This window comes from Eurosta solidaginis, chromosome 2 (genome assembly GCF_040869045.1).
Source record: "Eurosta solidaginis isolate ZX-2024a chromosome 2, ASM4086904v1, whole genome shotgun sequence".
Classification (NCBI taxonomy): Eukaryota; Metazoa; Arthropoda; class Insecta; order Diptera; family Tephritidae; genus Eurosta; species Eurosta solidaginis.
The window spans coordinates 294,643,164-294,666,504 of record NC_090320.1 but is presented as its reverse complement, the minus strand read 5'-3'; the positions used below and the strand labels follow the sequence as shown (position 1 = coordinate 294,666,504).

The 23,341-nt window shown below is 36.7% G+C and overlaps 1 protein-coding gene across 4 annotated transcripts; it reads right to left on the bottom strand.

Moving 5' to 3' along the window:
- Positions 1 to 1,091: 1,091 nt before the first annotated feature.
- On the bottom strand, positions 1,092 to 23,101 carry LOC137241231 (uncharacterized). Of its 4 annotated transcripts, XR_010949943.1 has the most exons (7): positions 23,013 to 23,096; positions 18,183 to 18,329; positions 9,665 to 9,776; positions 9,407 to 9,540; positions 4,125 to 4,201; positions 3,968 to 4,060; positions 1,092 to 1,470 (listed from the first exon to the last, which is right to left on the bottom strand). XR_010949943.1 is itself a non-coding variant. In XM_067768598.1 (6 exons), the coding sequence occupies exons 1-6, from the start codon at positions 23,033 to 23,035 to the stop codon at positions 1,244 to 1,246; spliced, it is 666 nt and encodes a 221-aa protein (XP_067624699.1). In that variant the 5' UTR covers positions 23,036 to 23,101; the 3' UTR covers positions 1,092 to 1,243. The 4 variants fall into 4 exon arrangements, 2 of the variants coding, with proteins under 2 accessions (XP_067624699.1, XP_067624700.1); XM_067768598.1 differs by lacking the exon at positions 18,183 to 18,329 and having other exon boundaries at positions 23,013 to 23,101; XR_010949942.1 differs by lacking the exons at positions 1,092 to 1,470; positions 18,183 to 18,329 and adding an exon at positions 6,141 to 6,304 and having other exon boundaries at positions 23,013 to 23,101.
- Between the last annotated feature and the right edge of the window lie 240 nt (positions 23,102 to 23,341).

The following is a 23,341-nucleotide window of genomic DNA, read 5'->3' as shown; positions in this document are numbered from 1 at the left end:
GAGGAGGCTGAGAAAGAGATAGAATGAGACGAAGATGGAGATGAAGCGAAAAAGAAGGAGGGAGGAGTGAATAAAAAGACTAGGAAAAAGTGTAGAGGGGTAGGGCAGAGTTAGACGGAAAAAGCTTATTAAAATGTATGCAGATAGGCCAAATTTAGGTCAGAACAACGTCTGCCGGGTCTGCTAGTATTATATATTATAAACACTCCGCCAACTATACGATTAAACTATAAGGCTGACAAACGGCGATGGTTACTAGGACATGTTTCTGAATTTCACTTCTTCATCAGCTAGCTTTTCGGGAGCTGAGCATTGAACTCGAATCTCCAACATTCATATCACTGTAAAGGCAGAGGCCTTTAGCCCGTTGTTCGCTGTACAATTGGTCTCTAAAAGTTGCCTTTTTGTTTCTATTCCTTTTAATCACCATGTAGGCACATACACTCCGTATGTAGTTTATTCCTTATAGTGTGGATACAATTTTTAGGCGCGCTTTTGAAAGCTTAGTAACATTTTTTCGGATTTTTTACAGTATTTGTTTTTTAATACTTCCGCTGTTACTATTATATCAATATGATCATATGTATTTAATTAGCGAGCTTTGCTCATATTGTTTATAGAATGTTATTTGTTTATATAAATTTTGAAGTTTATATCCCTCAGGAAGGTTACCGCTGAGTAACCGTAATATATCAGATTTTTCCAAAAAAATGGTGCCTTTATTTTATTTTAATTGACCTCGAGCCGGCAAAACAAATATAAATATATTGATTCCTCATATTTAAAACGTTGATTTTGTTTCTCAGATTCTTCAAATAGCTTATTCTGAACAATAATAATTGAAGCATCCGTGTCTCCCTGCTTCCATGAGGCATCTGGAGTTTCAGAAACAGGACCTTCAGTGACATCCCAAACCTTTTCCTTCTTCATTATAAGCTGCATTCTATATTTCCACTGTTCGTAGTTATCGCGATAAAATTTCGTAATCACCAACTTTAGATCAGCCATATCGTAAAGTATCAATAGAATTATCGAACAAACATATTACACATTTAAAAACTTCCACAAGAATATTAACTTGTAATAAAAAATTCTATATTTTGTGTTCAGATGCAATTACAAGAATGAGAAGAAATTTCAGTATTATAATAAAATTACTGACAAGTACAAATGCTAACTAGATGGTTTTAATATACAACAAGTACGTATATGCAAATGTAAATTAGATATTAATTAACAATATTTAGCAATTAACACGATGCGCCTTTTTCGCCTTTTTCGCCTGTTTCTCCAGTTCCTTAAGCAGCTTCTTCAGCTGCTTTGTGACTGACTTTCCATAACCTCCGCAATCCTTATGAAGGGCCGGTACGAGTTCCTTTGTGGAAATCCCTTTGTCTTTTAAAGCATTCAAGTAACCTTTTTTAACTTTTTTGGACGGTTTAAGGTGTCGTGTATATATCGAAATGTTTTCTAAATTTTGGAAAAGAAACTAATGTTATAAATATGTTTATATATGATTTTTGAATGATATGTAAAATTGTGATTACGTTCGTCCATTTGTCCTTCATTTTTCGAAATTTATTAAAGGTATAAATGGATTGTTGAACTCTAATCCATTACGTAGACTTTTGGTTCAGGGACTATGTTAAAGATATGTGTGGGAATTTTCGAATTTGGTTTGTTGTCGAAATTATTACGATGTTGGGCCATCTTCAGTGTCATTGTTTCTTCTGCGTTCCATCGGTTTGTAGAAAAAATAACTAAAACCTATTGCAAATACAAGTACACGAAGCCCAACATAACAGCTGTATTTAGCTTAATGTTTGACGTATCTTAATTTGAGAAATTTAATCTTTTTTACCTATAAATTTGATCATTGATTGCAATGAAAAATAGTTAGTAGTTTGAAAAATGTTTAAAAATGTAATAGATAAAAATAAGTAGACATATTTTTTGAAAAAAAAAAAAAAAAATATTTTATAAAAAAAAATAATTAAACAAATGAATTTAATTAAATTATTAAAAGAAATGCCAGGAAATGTTTGTATAAAAATTAGTAATTCCAAAAATTAAATTAAAAAAAATAATACAAAATAAATTATTTAAATCAAATTCAAAAATTTTTAAAAATTTTAGCAAATAAATTAATAAATTATTTTTGCCAGTAAATGTTTCCTTCTTTTCAGTTTTTCCCAATAAAACCAAAAATGGTAATTGAATAACAATTGTCTTTTATCGGCGTTAAGCTCATTAATTCTTAAAAAATCTTAAGTAAATTATTTTTCTATAAAAGTTTTTAATGTAAAAAAGAATTTATGAGACAATTGGTAAAGAAGTAAAATAAAAATAATAAAATTTGTTCATACCAAGTAAAAGTGTCTAAGTTGGGGTGTAATTGAACAATATATACTCAGCGTGAGCTTCAATTGTACATTTCATTTCACATAAATTACTTTTCTACATAACACGTGGCACCGCCCGTCTAAAAGAAAAATGTCTCCCCATTTCCTCTTACAGTAAAACTTGATAAGTGAAATATCATTGATTCAAAACTTTTTTTTGCTAATTTTTAGCTTATTATCGTAGGCTAGAATAACCGTTTTAAACTTGTTTTGTATCTAAGTTGCCGTGGTCTTTAACCGATCCCGCCCATTTTTACTGGAAATATTTTCTGCTATAACGAAAATATGTGTACCCAATTTTGTTACGATATGTAAAATTTTCTTCGAGTTATGGCTCTCGAAACATAGAAAATTGCTTAGTTATAAAAGGGGCGGTGTCACGCCCATTTTTTAGAATTTGAAGTTTTTACTATTTATTGTTATAAATACAGTTGGGAAATGAAATACCATTTATATAAAGCTCTTCTTGCAAAGATATAGCTTATTTTATTCTTCCACGACCCTTTTGAAAATCTCTTATATAAAAGTTGGCGTGGTCCTTAACCGATTTCGTTATTTTTTCTTCAAAGCATTCCTTAAAATAAGGCAACCTCTCTGCCGAATTTTGTTAAGGTGGGCTTAACGATTTTTGATTTATGATTAATAATATTTGTAAAATTGATTTTATCACAAGTGGGCGGTGCCACGCCCATTTTAAAAAAATTTTCAAATTTTTATCAAGAGTCTCAATATCAGTCCACACGTCCAATTTCAACCTTCTAGGTCTATTATTTACTAAATAATTAGGTTTTTTGTGTTTTCCCAAATGTTATTTATATAAAAAGTGGACGTGGTTATCATCCGATTTCGCCCACTTTCAATACCAATCTATACTGGGTCCAGATAAGCTGGCGTACCAAATTTGGTGAAGATATCTCAATATTTACTCAAGTTATCGTGTTAACGGACAGACGGATGGGCATGGCTCAATCAATTTTTTCGATACTGATGATTTCGATATATGGAAGTCTATATCTATCTCGATTCCTTTATACCTGTACAACCAACCGTTACCCAATCAAAGTTAATATACTCTGTGTGCAAAGCACGCTGAGCATAAATACGAAAAACGTTTCTTAAATAAAACTAAAACAAAAATAAGTAAACAAGTTTTTTTACTCCATACATTGCACGGCACTATGGACTCATTCATCCTATGTGAGGTCATAACGGACCGGCCAGATCAACTATATATTGCAATACATTTTAAAATATATGTCCTGTATGTGAGAGAGTCGTACTAGCGTATGCTCCTATATCTACTTTACTGCCTTTATGGCATCGAGAATGAGAATAAGTCGGCTGAAATAACTTTTAGTAATATAAGGCATTGTCCAAAAAACTTAAGATTCGAAAAGGTTTTCACTGGTACTGATTTTCCAGCAATTAGAAAACCGCTTCTATTTATACTTATATCGCTGAAATGATCTTGCAGACCATTCGAACATGCATAATAGGGACCTGTTCTGGCGGCGTTCGGACATAGACACAAATCGAAATGCTTATTCAAAACAAAAAGTACTAACCGGAGTGTCTATCCGAGTATAAATCGTTGCAGAAATAGAAGATGACATATTTTTCGTAATCAACACTTATAATTTTGTAATTAAGAGACAAAGCTGTAAAATATAAATAAAAGTTATAGTTTAAATTTCTTAAAAAGATGTGATTATAATAACATACAGTCTCCATCATATTTAGATTGAACTTGTCCATCCGAAAGTAATATAAGTGTCCTGGTTCTATGATCTGCGGTCCCGCTAATAAATGTGAAAAATATGTGTTAAACTATTGTGTATATTTTCAAAGTAAACAACAAGAAGAGCATGTGAACGCTACTGCGAGTTTAAAGAGAAAGCGAGACGCCTTTGCAGGAGGAAAAAAGCATAGGCAGAAAGGCGTGAGTGCGAGCAGCATGAGGTTCTTAGTCCGATGTTCAGAGAGTACTTGGATTATATTGGGAATACTCCTCTGACCATCCACATGGAGACAGCGATGTACCTATCGCCCAAGGAAGATGAATTCTTGAGCCCGCAATCGATGAATTTATGGAATTTATATTCCTCCACCCGACTATGATGAAATCAGAATACCAATACCCAGATTAAAAAACAACCAGACCGCGGGCGCTGATGGTTTTTTTGCGGAGCTATTCGAATACGGCGACGAGGAGTTGATATAAGGCGCATGTATAAGCCTTTGTGCGAAATAGCATCGGATGCGCGAAATATGATCGGAGGAGCGCATGTCTGACGCTTGGAATCCAAGTGTTCTTTGCCCAGTCTACACAAGGTGGGATAATGCAAACTGCAGCTACAAACCTGGTAAATCCCCAATCGACCAGATTTTCACTATACGCCAAATCATGGAAAAAAGTCGCGAAAAAAGAATTGACACACATTACCCTTCGTCAAGTTTAAAACCGTCTTGGACAGCACGAAAACGAGCAGCCTATATGCATTATGCCTGCATTTGGTTTCCCCGCAAAATTTATACGGCTGTGCAAAATGACGTTGAGCAACACCTTCAGCCTAGCTAGAATCGGGAAGGACAGCAACTCAAGGGATTCAAGGGGTTGTGTAGCGCAATATATAGCTTCTCCAACCCAATTGTCAACCTCACCTTCGAGCGGCGAATCCCGTTTCACTAACAGACGAGGCTCTGGCGACCCCAAGCTCCTCATGGAACTTGGGGGTGGGGAGGGAGGGATGGCCTGAAGGTTTAATGTGGCCATATAAATCGTTCCCGAGATGGTCGGGCCAGCACCTTAATGGTGCTGTGTTACCGGAGCGTATCGGATCTGTATCCGACAAAGGACCATCACATCGATAACACTCCCCAATGCCTTCGGGGAGTAACTAATCGCTACAACAACAACAACAACAACAGCAACTCAAAACTGAACAAAATTTCAGACAGGGCGGCTCTCTCCGCTGGAAGGACCAGATAAAGAACTATTTGAATTCCTTTTGTAATACCAATTGGCACCCGTCAGTCAAATGAAAAATCGACTGGAGCAACTTTTTGGATGGCCAAAGCCGTTAAATCGGTTGAACAGGAATTATGTAAGTAACACCTCGAGTAAATGAATTCAACATGGAGAACTCATTCGTAGCGACGATGTGTTTTCAAATACCACTAAATTAGACCATGTACCAAGGGGTTGTGTAGCGCAATATATAGCTTCTCCAACCCAATTGTCAACCTCACCTTCGAGCGGCGAATCCAGTTTCACTAACAGACGAGGCTCTGGCGACCCCAAGCTCCTCATGGAACTTGGGGGTGGGGAGGGAGGGAGTGGTTCAATGTGGCCATGTAAATCGTTCCCGAGATGGTCGGGCTAGCACCTTAATGGTGCTGTGTTACCGGAGCGTATCGAATCCGACAAAGGACCATCACATCGATAACACTCCCCAGGGAGTAACCTAATCGCTACAACAACAACAACAACAACCATGTACCACCACCAATAACCTAGTGCCGAAAAAAGTTCTGAACACTTAAGGCATGTAGGGACAACATGATTTAATCTCATCGTCCTCAATACGGCTTCAACACGAAGAGGTTTTGAGTATTCGCCAGATCCCTAATCAATATTTTCGGAACCCTAATCACCAGGACTGTATCAGCTCTCCAGTCCAGTGTTTGCTTGGCTGATTTGAGGCTTAATTTTTACTTTACAAGAAATTTATCTCTTACCAGCATGTCTAGGTCATCTATGCAGGCAAACACTTGGCAGCAATTGTTTTCGAGGTCCCAGTGTAGAGCATACTGTACACTGCTTTGGCGTGACTCTGCTCTCACTCCTTTCCGCTGCGATAATTGTCTGCATTGAAAATTATTGGTTCGAATTCGGGCCGTATCTATAATATAAAGAAAAGTGCAGTCATGTGGGTTGAAAGACATTTTTTTTAAATCAAATTGTGGATTTAAAATCTTTTTCTTCCTTCGTTCTCAATAAATTGCACTAAAGATAGCACAAGGCTGAGGCTTATTGACCTTGCCGGTTCTCGAAATATGGTCACATCCAGCACGAAGTTCATGCATAAAAATATACATCAAGCTATATGGTGTCCCCGATCGAAATACTCGCAATAAGATCGACCACGTTGTGATAAACGGACGGCATGCCTCCAGTGTTTTAGATGTGCGCACGACCCGAGGACCTAGCATCGACTCGGACCATTATCTCGTCGCAACCAAAATAAGCACCCGCCTCTGCGCGGCTAAAACCAAGGAACAAAAAACACAAGGAATGTTAGACGTCGAAAGGCTGCAATCGCAACAGATTTCTCAACTCGACTCTCACACCTGCTCGCTGCGAGCACAACTCAGCCTGAGGGGATGCAGGAGCAATGGGAGCATATCTCCAAAGCACTTCGTACTGCCGTCGAGAAAAAAATTGGTTACCGGCGGCCACGGAAAAACAACTGGTACGATGAAAAATGCCGCGTTGCAACCACAAGAAAAGACGTTACCTATGGAGCTACGTAAAAGCGAGTGCAACAAGAGGAGTGTGTGAACGCTATCGCTACTTAAAAAGGGAAGCGATACGCCTTTTCAGGAAGAAAAAAGCAGAGGCAGAAAGGCGCGAGTGCGAGGAGCTTGAGCTGCTAGCCACCTAGAATAACGCCCGAAAAATTGACCAAAAAATTCGGCGACAGACGGAAGGTTTTAAGACCGGGGCAAACTCCAGTAAGAACGAAAACGGCAAGTTTGTGCCTGATATCCAGAGAGTACTTGGATTATGGAGGGAACACTTCTCTGCTCTCCTAAATGGAGACAGCGATTTACCGCGCAGGGATGTCGAACTCGATCCCGCAATCGATGATGATGGAATAAATGTCCCCCCACCCGATTATGACGAAGTAAGAAAGCAATAACCAGATTGAAAAACAACAAGACCGCGGACGCTGAGGGATTGCATGCGGAGCTATTAAAATACGGCGGCGAGGAGTTGGTAAGGCTCATGCATCAGCTTCTTCGCAAAATGTAGGCGGACGAGTGCATGCCCAACGATTGGGATCGAAGAGTTCTTTGCCCAGTCTCAAAGAAAGGGGATAATGCAAACTGCACCAACTATCGCGGAATTAGCCTTCTTAATATCGCATATAAGATCCTTCCAAGTGTATTGTGCGAAAGGATTTTAGATAGTATGATTCTTTGATAAGAAAAAGTAACAAATTTTATATATACATAATTTTATTAGAAAATGGATGATTTCTTTTTTTTTTTTTGAGTTATACCGTTATTCCATAGATCGAATATCAAATATTTTGATTGAGATACTCTATTAAACAAAATAGTAGATACATTAATAACCATTGTTAAATATATTATATTCTATTATTTAGATGTGCTTATAACAATTTGTTATTTCCGTTTGTTATTTTTAGCAGTTTTTTTACTACCTTTATCATTTTTAAACATTTTCTATTCTTAACAATGGAGTTCCCTGTCTGCTTAGTTGTTTTGGAAACCACTTCAATTCTTTTATTTTTCGGTTCTTTCTGGTCTACGGCATTGAATATATTTTCATACCATTTCGATGCTTCACTACTGCAAAATTTTATTATAGAGTTATACCGTTTTTCCATAAATGAAGCTAATATCTTTGTTAAATATCACTATTATTTTATAAGATTAATATGGTATGTGTATGTAATCGTGCTCTTTTTATTTAGTTGATTTATGGATTATATATATATACCATTATTCCACACTTCCCCTCGATTGTACTAGCTGCAGAACTTAACCGCTCTGGAACAATATTATATAAAAGCGTGCAACTACTCGCATGTGCTGATGACATTTATACCATCGGCCTAAACAGCCGCGCCGTTAGTTCTGCTTACTCCAAACTGGAAAAAGAAGCGGTAAAGATAGTACTGATGGTGAAAGAAGACTAAACGAAGTACCTGCTGTCATCGCGCATAGAGTCAGCGCATATGCGCCTTGGCAACCCCGCTGCTGTTGGCAGCCATAATTTCGAAATAGTAAAAGACTTCGTTTATTTGGGAACCAGCATCAACACTAGCAACAACATCAGCACTGAAATCCAGGGAAGAATCACTCTTGCCAATAAATGCTACTTTGGACTAGGTAGGCAATTGAAAAGTAAAGTCCTCTCTCGGCAAACGATAATCATACTCTACAAGTCAATTATCGTACCTGTCCTGCTATATGGGGCAGAAGCATGGACCATGGCAACATAAGATGAAGCGGCTCTGGGGTGTTTGAGAGGACAGATCTTCCACAGATTTATGGACCTCTACGCGTTGTTGATGGCGAGTAACGAAGAAGATTTAACGATGAGCTGTACGAGCTCCACGCAGAGATCACCATAATCCAGCGAATTAAAACGCAGCAGCTGCGATGGCTAGGCCATGTTATGCGAATGAAAGATGACGCTCCGGCCAAGAAAGTGTTTCCATCGGAACCCGCCTATGGAAGCAGAGGTAGAAGGCGGCCCCATTCCGCTGAAAGGACCAGGTGGAAAACGAGTTAAACTCCTTTGGTGTGACCAATTGGCGCCGGTTGGCAGAGAGAAGGAGCGACTGGCGTGTCTTGTTGGACGGCCATAACCGTTTAAACGCTTAAGCGCCAATTAAGTATGTAAGTAAAGATAGCACAACGCCAAAACTCGTTTGTCTCCAAACCAAACTTGCGAGGAATGGCGGAAATAGTTCCAATTCAAGTAATTGATGTATATTGGAGCAATTTTCCAACATTCCTTGTCAAATTTGATTTTAATACAAACCGGCTTCGGTAATGTGCCATCTTCAGTGTTAGTTTTTGAGAACGAAAAGGGAAACAAATATTTTACCTACGCACTTGGAATTTGAAAGAAGTTTCTTTTGACACAAAAGTCTTCACTTTTACACCCTGTCGTAAAATCAACACCATAAAAGCAACGTAACTTTCAACTAAAACCAAAAGCTTTGCCTGCAATTAAAAATACTTACTCTTCATTACTTATTTGGAAGTCTTTTACTTCAGGGTTATCGCTATTTCCAAGAATGTAATCACTTTTTTGGCAGCGGTAAAGTACAATCTTCTCGGAAGGATATACACTTTGCAAATACCAGGTACTTTTGAACTGTAAATAATTAAAACATAAGCTTTTAAAATTGTGTTAAAGTCTATGCATAGAACTATAAAATTGGCCTAGCTTTATAGAGCTGGCACTTAATTTATTTAAGTATATAGAACTTAATACTCACCCCTTTTAAGTTCACGCTTCTTTCATATGCTATATCTGGACACGAACCTGGTTTTGAAACTCCGGCCACCAAACATGATGATGTCAAAAAAATTAAAATTGAAAAAGGGACACTGAAAAACAAGGGAAATTAATTTAAAAAAAAGTGATATTGTTAAAAGAAACTTGGTGGGCTGAGTATATTTTTTTATTACAGTTTATTATATTTTGCTTTTGATTTTATAATTTTTGTTAATTTAGTTTGATACTTTTTATTTAATTTTATATATTTTTATATCCTTTTATTTTGAATTTTGAATGAACACACAGCACATACACATAACTAAATATACACAAGCATCAATTTTGACAATACCTGTTCATGTACGTACGAACTATAAATACAGGACAAACGACAACAACAGATCAGAACGAAAATCGACACTGATGATGGCACAACGCCGAAACCGGTTTTCCTCAAAACCAAATTTGACAAGGGGTGACGGAAAATCGTTCCAATATACATCATTTATCCATCCTGTCGGAAAATCAACAAAACAATATAAGTCAGTTATTGCTTGTCAGGCTTTTAACTTGAACGCGAACGAACTACTTAAAATTTACAAGCGACGCCTACTGAAAATATATAAAGCAAAGGCGAGCAATGCCTGGAATTTAATGTTATTCCAAAATTTGCTAAAATAACAATAAAGGCAAATACCAAATCTAGCAGAAAAACATTTAGAAAAGCGGAAAGCATTTTTTAAAATATGAGTTGGATAGCTTATACTCGAAAAAGGATGAGAAAAATGCCGAGTTATTATCTATCCATTTAAGATTGGCAGAACAACTACCTACGACTGAATTAATGGAATGTTTCGACCGCATTAAGACAGAGGTCGATCAGGAACTACAACAAAAATACAGGTCGCTGAACCGAAAATTGGACAAGCTGGCAGGACGACGAGAGGTTAACCAAAACCAAAAGACTAACCAGTTTCATGACAAGTTCGTCAACCTCACAACAGTGGCACAACTTCTCGAAAAGGGCCTGAAGCACAATATCATGGACCGGAATACAGTAAGAAAAACGGAGCAAGCGACTGTAGATGCGGAGATGGCAATATCATTGATACCACAGGAAGAACAGGAGCACGCAAGACACATGCGCAGGGAAATCATAAAAAAGGGAGTGAAAGCACAGGATGGACAAAAATCGAATACAGAGGAGAAAACAATAAAGAATCTACGGCATAAACTAAGGAAAAACAATATTGTCACAACGAAAGCGGACAAAGGAAACACCACTGTGCTAATCGAAAAAGAGCAATATATATCCAAAACCGAAAATCTCATAGAGGAAACGAAATGTCGTAGAATGAGAGAGGATCCCACAGATGAATACCAAAAACACATCAAAGTTGCTATAAAAAATGCAACAAATATAGTAGATTCTAACATGGCACATAGATTGGTCCAAATGAACCCTTCGGCTCCTCCACTGATTGCGCTACCAAAAATCCACAAGCCGGACACGCCAATGAGGCCCATCATTAATTTTAAATCGGCACCATGTTACAAACTGTCCAAATATTTAAAAACGATATTGAAAGATACTCTGGAGCTAAGGAACAAATATGCAATAGCTAACACAACAGAACTAATAGAGAGACTTGAGATCGTAGAGCTAACAAGGAACAGCAAATTGGTATCTTTCGACATAAAAGATTTATACCCATCTATACCACTATCGGATACGTCCAAAGTATAGTTAGCTCAACAATAGTTCATAATACAAAAAACAAAGTGAAAAGTATGCAAATCACAAATACGCTAAGAACCACTTTACGTCAAAACTATTTCCAATTCAACAATAAAATATATAGACAAACAAACGGTCTTGGAATGGGAAGCCCCAAATCAGCAATTCTTATGGAAGTGTTCATGAAAGATCTGGAAGAAACGTACATACAGGAGCTGAAGTCCAAATTAGGCGTGTCATTTTATGCTAGATATGTGGATGACATAACATGCGTTTTAACTACTAATAACGAAGAGCTTGTACTTGAGTACATCAACAAGTTCGGAAATATAAACTATTTACAATGGAAACTGAAAAAGACGGTGTAATCAACCATCTACACCTCACGATAAATATTGATAAAAAGCCAAAACATTTAACTATGAATAATATAGAAAGCCAACGGCCACCGCCACAATAATACACAATACCTCAAATCACCCCCAAGACAATAAAAATACAGCATTAAGGCACTTGGTACATAGACTTGAAAGAACACCTCTTACACAAGAGGCATATAAGAGAGAACTTGAGGTCATATATAATATCGCTGCAAACAACGGATATAAAAAAGCTCTAGTAGATAAGCTCAGAAGGACAAATGGAGAACCAAAAGGAAATAATTAAAAGGAAAATAATAGCTGGACGACTATGACTATACTGGAAAAGCAACATATAAATTGGCAAACTTCTTTAAAAAATACAGCATTAACACAGCATTCAAAACATCGAACAATCTAGGGCGAAAACTAAGAATTAACACCAACTCAGAGGATCCGTTTAGCAGCCACAGCGTATACAAGCTTACCTGCGGATGCCAGCATAGTTACATACGACAAGCAGGACGGCAAATAAGAACGAGGTTCAGAGAACATATTAGAGATTACAACAAAAAAATACGGAATCCAAACATTATACCCGAGTCTAACTTCGTGAATCACATGGTCGAAGATGAATTTTCCCCAGCAAATATCAATAAAACAATTAAGGTTCTGCACATACAAGTAAAAGGCCGACGTCTCAGCGTACTCGAAAACATGGAAATCTACAAACAGAAAACATTCGACGGTAGAATAATAAACGAACAGATAAACACAATTTCTGACACAATATTCTAGCCTTTAAAGCTTGTTTACAAGAAACAAAGTAATCACAAAGGTACAACAGACAAACACACAACAACAAATAAACACAAAACAATTAACACACCAAAATAACAAAGAAGGCTTTAGTCGTTTAATCATGGATTTTTACCTACCCCAGTCAGCCACACAAATCGATTAGTAAACCACCCTCGGTTCTGAATGAACACAGAGCACATACACATAACTAAATATACACAAGCATCAATTTTGACAATACCTGCTCATGTACGTACGAACTATAAATACAGGACAAACGACAACAACAGATCAGAACGAAAATCGACACTGATGATGGCACAACGCCGAAACCGGTTTGTCTCAAAACCAAATTTGACGAGGGATGACGGAATCGTTCCAATATACATCTTTTATTTAATTTTTTTATTTTATTTCATCTTATTTAATTTTTTAGTTTATTTCATTCTATCTTTTTTATTTTGTCTCTTTCATTTTATTTCATTTTTATACTCAGTTGAGCAGAGCTCACAGAGTATATTAACTTTGATTGGATAACGGTTGGTTGTACAGGTATAAAGGAATCGAGATAGATAGACTTCCATATATCAAAATCATCAGTATCGAAAAAAAAAAATCGATTGAGCCATGTCCGTCCGTCCGTCTGTCCATCTGTCCGTTAACACGATAACTTGAGTAAATTTTGAGTTATCTTGATGAAATTTGGTATGTAGGTTCCTGGGCACTCATCTCAGATCCCTATTTAAAATGAACGATATCGGACAATAACCACGCCCACTTTTTCGATATCGAAAATTTCGAAAAATCGAAAAAGTGCGATAATTCATTACCAAATACGGATTAAGCGATGAAACATGGTAGGTGAGTTGAACTTATGACGCAGAATAGAAAATTAGTAAAACTTTGGACAATAGGCGTGGCACCGCCCACTTTGAAAAGAAGGTAATTTAGAAGTTTTGCAAGCTGTAATTTGGCAATCGTTAAAGATATCATGATGAAATTTGGCAGGAACGTTACTCTTATTACTACATGTATGCTTAATAAAAATTTGCAAAATCAGAGAACGACCACGCCCACTTTAAAAAAAAAAAAATTTTTAAGTCAAATTTTAAAAGAAAAGTTAATATCTTTACAGTATATACATAAGTAAATTATGTCAACATTCAACTCCAGTAATGATATGGTGCAAAAAATACAAAAATAAAAGAAATTTTCAAAATGGGCGTGGCTCGAGCTCGAGTTTTTATACACAGTCGACCGTCTGTCCTTCCCCTCGGCCGTTAACACGATAACTTGAGCAAAAATCGATATATCTTTACTAAACTCAGTTCACGTACTTATCTGTACTCACTTTATATTGGTGTAAAAAATGGCCGAAATCCAAATATGACCACGCACACTTTTTCGATATCGAAAATTACGAAAAATGAAAAAAATGCCATAATTATATACCAACTACGAAAAAAGGGATGAAACATGGTAATTGTATTGGTCTATTGACGCAAAATATAACTTTAGAAAAAAACTTGGTAAAATGGGTGGAACACCTACCATATTAAGTAGAAGAAAATGAAAAAGTTTTGCAGGGCGAAATCAAAAGCCCTTGAAATCATGGCAGGAATACGGTTCGTGGTATTACATATATAAATAAATTAGCGGTACCCGACAGATGATCTTCTAGGTCACCCTGGTCCACATTTTGGTCGATATCTCGAAACCCATTAATACCTTTCGTTTGATACCCATATCGTACAAACAAATTCTAGAATCAGCCCTGGTCCACCTTTATGGCGATATCTCGAAAAGGCGTCCACCCATTGAACTAAGGCCCACTACTTTTAAAATACTCATTAACACCTTTCGTTTGATACCCATATCGTACAAACAAATTCTGGAGCAGCCCTGGTCCACCATTATGGCGATATCTCGAAAACGCCTTCACATATACAACTAAGGGCCACTCCCTTCTAAAACCCTCATTAATACCTTTAATTTGATACCCATATCGTACAAACACATTCTAGAGTCAACCCTGGTCCACGTTTATGGCGATATCTCGAAAAGGCGTCCACATATAGAACTAAGGCCCACTTTTTTTTCAAATACTCATTAACACCTTTCGTTTGATACCCATATCGTACAAAAAAATTCTAGAGTCACCCCTGGCCCACCTTTATGGCGATATCTTGAAAAGGCGTCCACGTATAGAACTAAGGCCCACGCCCTTTTAAAATACTCATTAACATCTTTCATTTGATACCCATATTGTACAAACAAATTCTAGAGTCACCCCTGGGCCACCTTTATGGCGATATCTTGAAAAGGCGTCCACCCATAGAACCAAAGCCCACGCCCTTTTAAAATACTCATTAACACCTTTCATTTGATACCCATATTGTACAAACAAATTCTAGAGTCACCCCTGGTCCACCTTTATGGCGATATCTCGAAAAGGCGTCCACCCATAGAACTAAGGCCCACTCGCTTTTAAAATACTCATTAACACCTTTCATTTGATACCCATATCGTACAAACAAATTCTATAGTCACCCCTGGTCCACCTTTATGGCGATATCTTGAAAAGGCGTCCACCTATAGAATTAAGGCCCACGCCCTTTTAAAATACTCATTAACACCTTTCATTTGATACCCATATCGTACAAACAAATTCTATAGTCACCCCTGGTCCACCTTTATGGCGATATCTTGAAAAGGCGTCCACCTATAGAATTAAGGCCCACGCCCTTTTAAAATACTCATTAACGCCTTTCATTTGATACCCATATTGTACAAACAAATTCTAGAGTCACCCCTGGTCCACCTTTATGGCGATATCTCGAAAAGGCGTCCACCCATAGAACTAAGGCCCACTCCCTTTTAAAATACTCATTAACACCTTTCATTTGATACCCATATCGTACAAACAAATTATACAGTCACCCCTGGTCCACCTTTATGGCGATATCTTGAAAAGGCGTCCACCTATAGAACTAAGGCCCACGCCTTTTTAAAATACTCATTAACACCTTTCATTTGATACCCATATTGTACAAACACATTCTAGAGTCACCCCTGGTCCACGTTTATGGCGATATCCCGAAAAGGCGTCCACCCATAGAACTAAGGCCCACTCCCTTTTAAAACACTTATTAGCACCTTTCGTTTGATATCCATATTGTAAAAACGCATTCTAGAGTCAAACCTGATCCGCTTTTATAACGATATGCCGAAAAGGCGTCCATCTATAGAACTAAGGCCCACTCCCTTTTAAAATACTCATTAGCACCTTTCATTTGATACCCATATAGTACAAACAAATTCTAGAGTCACCCCTGGTCCACCTTTATGGCGATATCTTGAAAGGGCGTCCACATATAGAACTAAGGCCAACGCCCTTTTAAAATACTCATTAATACCTTTCATTTGATACCCATATCGTACAAAATAAATTCTAGAGTCACCCCTAGTCCACCTTTATGGCGATATCTCGAAAAGGCGTCCACCTATAGAACTTAGGCCCACTCCCTTTTAAAATTATCATTAACACATTTCATTTGATGACCATATCGTACAAACGAATTCTAGAGTCAGGCCTGGTCCACCTTTATGGCGATATCCCTAAATGGCGTCCATCTATAGAACTATGGCCCACTTCCTCTTAAAATACTCTTTATTACCTTCCACATGGTCATTTTCCCTTACTTTGTCTCCACAGCTCCCAACTGAGTATGTAATGTTCGGTTACACCCGAACTTAGCCTTCCTTACTTGTTTTCTTTATTTTACTAAATTATCTTTTGTTAAATTTTTTAGATTTCATTTTATCTTTTTATTCCATTTTATTTTATTTTATTTTATTATATTTTCTTTTATTTATTTAATTGTTTTTATTTCACATTATTTTATTTTGTTTTAACTTACTTAAACTAATTTATTTATTTATTTTATTTTATTATTTTTATTTCATTTTACTTTAGTTTATGCTATTTTTTTTATATATTTTAGACTCTGTTTTAAATAATTTTTATTTACTTTGTTTTCCTATTGTGTTTCGGCGGTTGTATTGAACTTTGCGTCAGTCTCCGATAAACTTCTAACAAAAATTAAGGAATAGTCGAGTTTTCTGAATAAGCACCCAACGTAATAGCGGACGCCGTGGTGTGATGGTAACGTGCTAACCTACCACATCGAAGATCCTGTGGTTAAGGAAAGTAAAATGCAGCTTCAAAATCTTTAAAAAGGTGATTTTTCTAGAAACAATCGGTGCAACCCCTTTGCATTAATTTGGTATTTCTGCCATGAAAAGCTTCTGAGCGAAAATTCATCTGCTGCAAATACCTTTCGAAGGCAGCATAAGACATAAAGGGACGGGGCCGCCAGATTGTATCACAAATTTTAAAAGTACCACTACGCAAATACGAAGTAAAGCTCGGCTTAAATATTCTCTGTGTCATGTCGCGTTACAAAGCAAGTTGATTTACATATATAATCCATAAACTATTTCTAAAAGTAATAAATCTGTTTTGCGAATTTCGTTAAAGTATTAACTTGTTTGAATGTTTGTCTGGTAATTATGAAGTTTGTTTATTTAATAAACATAAATTGCTTAACATATTTGGATAACTCACTATCTTTATATCCTTTTTCTTGTTAACATATATAGGATGCGTTTGAAGCGAGCCATTTATTCGAGCATTTCATGGAAAATCGTTAATTTTTGCCTATTTTAGAACTGGTATAATTATCAATTTTAAATGTCTAAATACCGGCGCCCGTGGTGTGATTGTAGCGTGCTCGGCCTACCACACCGAAGATCCTGGATTCACGCCCCGAAGAAAGCAACATCAAAAACTTTAGAAACAAGTTTTTTTAATTAGAAGAACATTTTTCTAACCGGGGTTGCCCCTCGGCAGTGTTTGGCAAGCGCTCCGAGTGTATTTCTGCCATGAAAAGCTCTCAGTGAAAACTCATTGCCTTGCAGATGCCGTTCGGAGTCGGCATAAAACATGTAGGTCCCGTCCGGCCAATTAGTAGGGAAAATCAAGAGGAGCACGACGCAAATTGGAAGAGAAGCTCGGCTTTAGATCTCTTCGGGGGTTATCGCGCCTTACATTTATTTTATTTAAATACCTTTAATATATCATATCCCAACGTTCCAAAGAAAAAAAATTAAAATTAGTATCAACTAAAGAATAAAAGTTATTTAAAAAAAAAAGTTATAGAAACAAAAAAAAACTAAAGTTTAAAAGTCAAATAATAAAATAAAATAAACACACTTAATTCTTGTTTGTTTGTTTGTTATTTTAATAAGCCTTGATCCAAATAGTAGCAGTAGTGGAATTCACTAACTTTTTTAACCACATTTGCTATCGCTTTATTTGCGAATCGATAACTATAACGATTTCGTTATTCAGTAACTATTTTGTAACGATACTTGTTTATCGACGATCAGCTGTGATGTTAAATAAACGGCAAGTAAATTGGCTGCGTTAAAAATCACGAAATTAATATTTCTGGCAATTTTTGTTAAAAAAGAAAATCGGAACTTTAATTAAATACTTTCAAACACGAAAAGCTGCTTTATAAATCAAATGGCATTTGAGTATTTGGCGTACGTACGTTTTATCACAAGATGAAGAATTACTAATTCAGTACTTCTTAGAGAAGTAAATAACCCATTCCACTTGAATGCAACGGAGTTTCGAAAGCTGTACCGACTAACACCACACTTGGCTCATGATGGTCAATCAAGGGGTACAAGAATAACTGCGATATAAACAGAGAAAAAAAGGAAATTATTACCGTATTTACTTACCTTTTGTTAAAATAGGTAAAAACTTGCAAAATAATGACCTTTAAAAGCAGTTAGTATAGGAAATCTATATATGAGGGGATGTGTGGAATAATGGTATAAGTCGAGTTACACCGTTTTTCCATAAATCAACTAAATAAAAAGAGCACGATTACATACAGATACCATATTAATCTTATAAAATATTAGTGACATTTAACAAAGATATTAGCTTCATTAATGGAAAAACGGTATAACTCTCTAATAAAATTTTGCAGTAGTGAAGCATCGAAATGGTATGACAATATTGTTACAATATTAGCAACACTAAGGGGTACTGCCATCTCTAAGCCGATGCTAAGCAGTGATATCATGCACGTCCATAGATCAATCATTATGTATCTACATAAACGAATCAATAATTGCGTCTACACATATGTACGTATACGAGCAGCGGAGAAGCAATGCACAAATGCATATATCTTATCTGAATTGCTCACAAGAGAGGGCAATAATTTGTGCAAGTACTACTCAAATGAGAAGTTATAAACGTAGTTGTGGCTGGCGATTTTGTAGCTGATAACTAACTACTAAGTTCTGGAATGGAAAAGCCTAGAAGTATGCAATGAGAAATCAAAAAGTATAAAAGGCGCGACAGTAAGGCGAGAAATCAGTTTCATTTGAGCTATCAATCAGTTTGGTTATTAAGCAAGCTATTCGTTGCAAAGTATAAGTGTTATTGTGAAGTACTTTAATAAAGGCCATTTTTCCATTATTCAATATTGGATTTATTTATTCAACAGTTTAGTGGTAGGAACGTTAGCAGAAGATTGCAAATAAGGGGAATTGCAGTAAATTCGTTACAATATATTCAATGTCGTAGACCAGAAAGAACTGAAAAATAAAAGAATTGAAGTGGTTTCAAAAATGACTAATCAGACAGAGAACTCCATTGTTAAAAATATAAAATGTTTAAAAATGATAAAAGTAGTAAAAACAAGTAAGGAAAGTTAAGTTCGGGTGTAACCGAACATTACATACTCAGTTGAGAGCTATAGTAACAACATAAGGGAAAATAACCATGTAGAAAAATGAACCGATGGTATCCCAGGAATGTGTTTGTATGACATGTGTATCAAATGAAAGGTATTAAAGAGTATTTTATGAGGGAGTGGGCCATAGTTCTATATGTGGAAGCCGTTTCCAAATATCGTCATAAAGGTGGACCAGGGGTGACTCTAGAATGTGTTTGTACGATATGGGTATCAAATTAAAGGTATTAATGAGGGTTTTAAAAGGGAGAGGTTCTAGTTCTATATGTGGTCGCCATTTCGAGATATCGGCATAAAGGTGGACCACGGGTGACTCTAGAATGCGTTTGTACAATATGGGTATCAAACGAAAGGTGTTAATGAGTATTTTAAAAGGGCGTGGGGCTTAGTTCTATAGGTGGACGCCTTTTCGAGATATCGCCATAAAGGTGGACCAGGGGTGACTCTAGAATGTGTTCGTACGATATGGGTATCAAATTAAAGGTATTAATGAGGGTTTTAAAAGGGAGAGGTAATAGTTCTATAGGTGGTCGCCATTTCGAGATATCGGCATAAAGGTGGACCACGGGTGACTCTAGAATGCGTTTGTACAATATGGGTATCAAACGAAAGGTGTTAATGAGTATTTTAAAAGGGCGTGGGCCTTAGTTCTATAGGTGGCCGCCTTTTCGAGATATCGGCATAAAGGTGGACAAGGGGTGACTCTAGAATGCGTTTGTACGATATGGGTATCAAATTAAAGGTATTAATGAGGGTTTTAAAAGGGAGAGGTTGTAGTTCTATAGGTGATCGCCATTTCGAGATATCGGCATAAAGGTGGACCACGGGTGACTCTAGAATGCGTTTGTACAATATGGGTATCAAACGAAAGGTGTTAATGAGTATTTTAAAAGGGCGTAGGGCTTAGTTCTATAGGTGGACGCCTTTTCGAGATATCGCCATAGAGGTGGACCAGGGGTGACTCTAGAATGCGTTTGTACAATATGGGTATCAAACGAAAGGTGTTAATGAGTATTTTAAAAGGACGTGGGCCTTAGTTCTATAGGTGGACGCCTTTCCGAGATATCGCCATAAAGGTGGACCAGGGGTGACTCTAGAATGTGTTTGTACGATATGGATATCAAACGAAAGGTGTTAATGAGTATTTCAAAAGTGTGTGGGGCTTAGTTCTATAGGTGGACGCCTTTTCGAGATATCGCCATAGAGGTGGACCAGGGGTGACTCTAGAATGCGTTTGTACAATATGGGTATCAAACGAAAGGTGTTAATGAGTATTTTAAAAGGACGTGGGCCTTAGTTCTATAGGTGGACGCCTTTCCGAGATATCGCCATAAAGGTGGACCAGGGGTGACTCTAGAATGTGTTTGTACGATATGGGTATCAAATTAAAGGTATTAATGAGGGTTTTAAAAGTGAGTGGTGGTAGTTGTATATGTGAAGGCGTTTTCCAGATATCGACCAAAATGTGGACCGGGGTGACCCAGAACATCATCTGTTGGATACCTCTAATTTATTTATATATATAACTAACAGACCCGGCAGACGTTGTTCTGCCCTAAATTAGGTCTATATGCATACATTTGCATTTGAGAAGAACGTTGATATGTATTTCAACCGACGGCAGAAATAAACTACGGAATTTATAACGTGGCCGAATCGATCCTCTTGGTATTTTTATATTCAGTTGAGCAGAGCTCACAGAGTATATTAACTTTGATTGGATAACGGTTGGTTGTACAGGTATAAAGGAATCGAGATAGATATAGACTTCCATATATCAAAATCATCAGGATCGAAAAAAAATTTGATTGAGCCATGTCCGTCCGTCCGTCTGTCCGCTAACACGATAACTTGAGTAAATTTTGAGGTATCTTGATGAAATTTGGTATGTAGGTTCGTGAGCACTCATCTCATATCGCTATTTAAAATTAACGATATCGGACTATAACCACGCCCACTTTTTCGATATCGAAAATTTCGAAAAACAGAAAAAGTGCGAAATTCATTACCAAAGGAGGATAAAGCGATGAAACTTGGTAAGTGAGTTGAGTTTATGACGCAGAATAGAAAATAAGTAAAATTTTGGACAATGGGCGTGGCACCGCCCACTTTTGAAAGAACGTAATTTAAAAGTTTTGCAAGCTGTAATTTCGCAGTCGTTGGAGATATCATGATTAAATTTGGCAGGAACGTTACTCCTATTACTATAAGTGTGCCTAAAAAAATTTGCAAAATCAGAGAACGACCACGCCCACTTTAAGTCAAATTTTAACAAAAATTTAATATCTTTACAGTATATAAGTAAATTATGTCAAGATTTAGCTCCAGTAATGATATGGTGCAACAAAATACAAAAATAAAAGAAAATTTAAAAATGGGCGTGGCTCCGCCCTTTTTCTTTTAATTTGTTCAGGATAATTTTAATGACATAATTCGAACAAAAATTTACCAATCCTTGTGAAATTTGCTAACGGCTTAGCTTCTAGGACGGTAACTTATTTCTGTGAAAAAGAGCGAAATCGGTTGAAGCCACGCCCAGTTTTTATACACAGTCGAACCTCTATCCTTCCGCTAGGCCATTAACACGAAAAGAAAATGAAAAAGTTCTGCAGGGCGAAATAAAAAAACCTTGAAATCTTGTCAGGAATACTGTTCGTGGTATTGCATATTTAATAATTAAATTAGAGGTATCCGACAGATGATATTCTGGGTCACCCTGGTTCACATATTGGTCGATATTTGGAAAACGCCTTCACATATACAACTATCACCACTCCCTTTTAAAACCCTTATTAATACCTCTAATTTGATACCCATATTGTACAAACGCATTCTAGAGTCACCCCTGCTCCACCTTTATGGCGATATCTCGAAAAGGCGACCACCTATTCAACTACCACCACTCCCTTTTGAAACCCTCATTAATATCTTTAATTTGATACCCATATCGTACAAACACATTCTAGAGTCACCCCTGGTCCACCTTTATGGCGATATCCCTAAATGGCGTCCACTTATAGAACTATGGCCCACTCCCTCATAAAATACTCTTTAATACCTTTCATTTGAAACCCATGTCATACAAACACATTCCAGGGTTACCCTCGGTTCATTTTCCTACATGGTTATTTTCCCTTATGTTGTCACCATAGCTCTCAACTGAGTATGTAATGTTCGGTTACACCTGAACGTAGCCTTCCTTACTTGTTAAAGTTTGTTTGAGTGTGAACGCATTGAATGTAGCTAATAGCCTATCAGATTCATTGAGCTCAATAAGGTTATGTTAGGTTGAACTGGCTGGTCCGAGAGAACCCCACATAGACTATATGCGTCCATTGCGTTTGTTTAACGACCAAACTGGGAAGTAATATTTAAAACCAGGACCTATCTTATAAAATTACTCCGTCCTCTTGATAAAGCTTTCTATGACCTATACCAATAGCTGTTTCACGATCTAATTTAAACACAGGAAAAATTCAAAAACAGGATGTAAATATTTCTCTAAATTTAAACCAAAAGGACTAATATATCGATTTGATTCTTAAAATATATTTTAATTTACAACACTATTTTTTTCTGAAAGGATAATAAAATTTAGTTACTTACATAGTAAACTGATGTTTTAGCATTTTGTATAGTATTATCTTGTAAAGATCAGAACCAAATATATATCACTTACGTCTTCGACACTTAAACTGACAATGTGATATTAAAATGTTTCACACCTTTTATACTTGTACTCTATGCCGATTTTTTTTAGCGAAAACTCCACACAAACACAAAACAGATTATACCATTCCAAATAAAAAAACAAAAACGGTAAGTAGCCTAAGTTCGAGTAACATTGTATATACCCTACATAAAAAATCAGAGACACACAAAGCGACAGTTTCGCAATAGGTTTATGTCCGTCACTTTTTTCTAAGATACATATA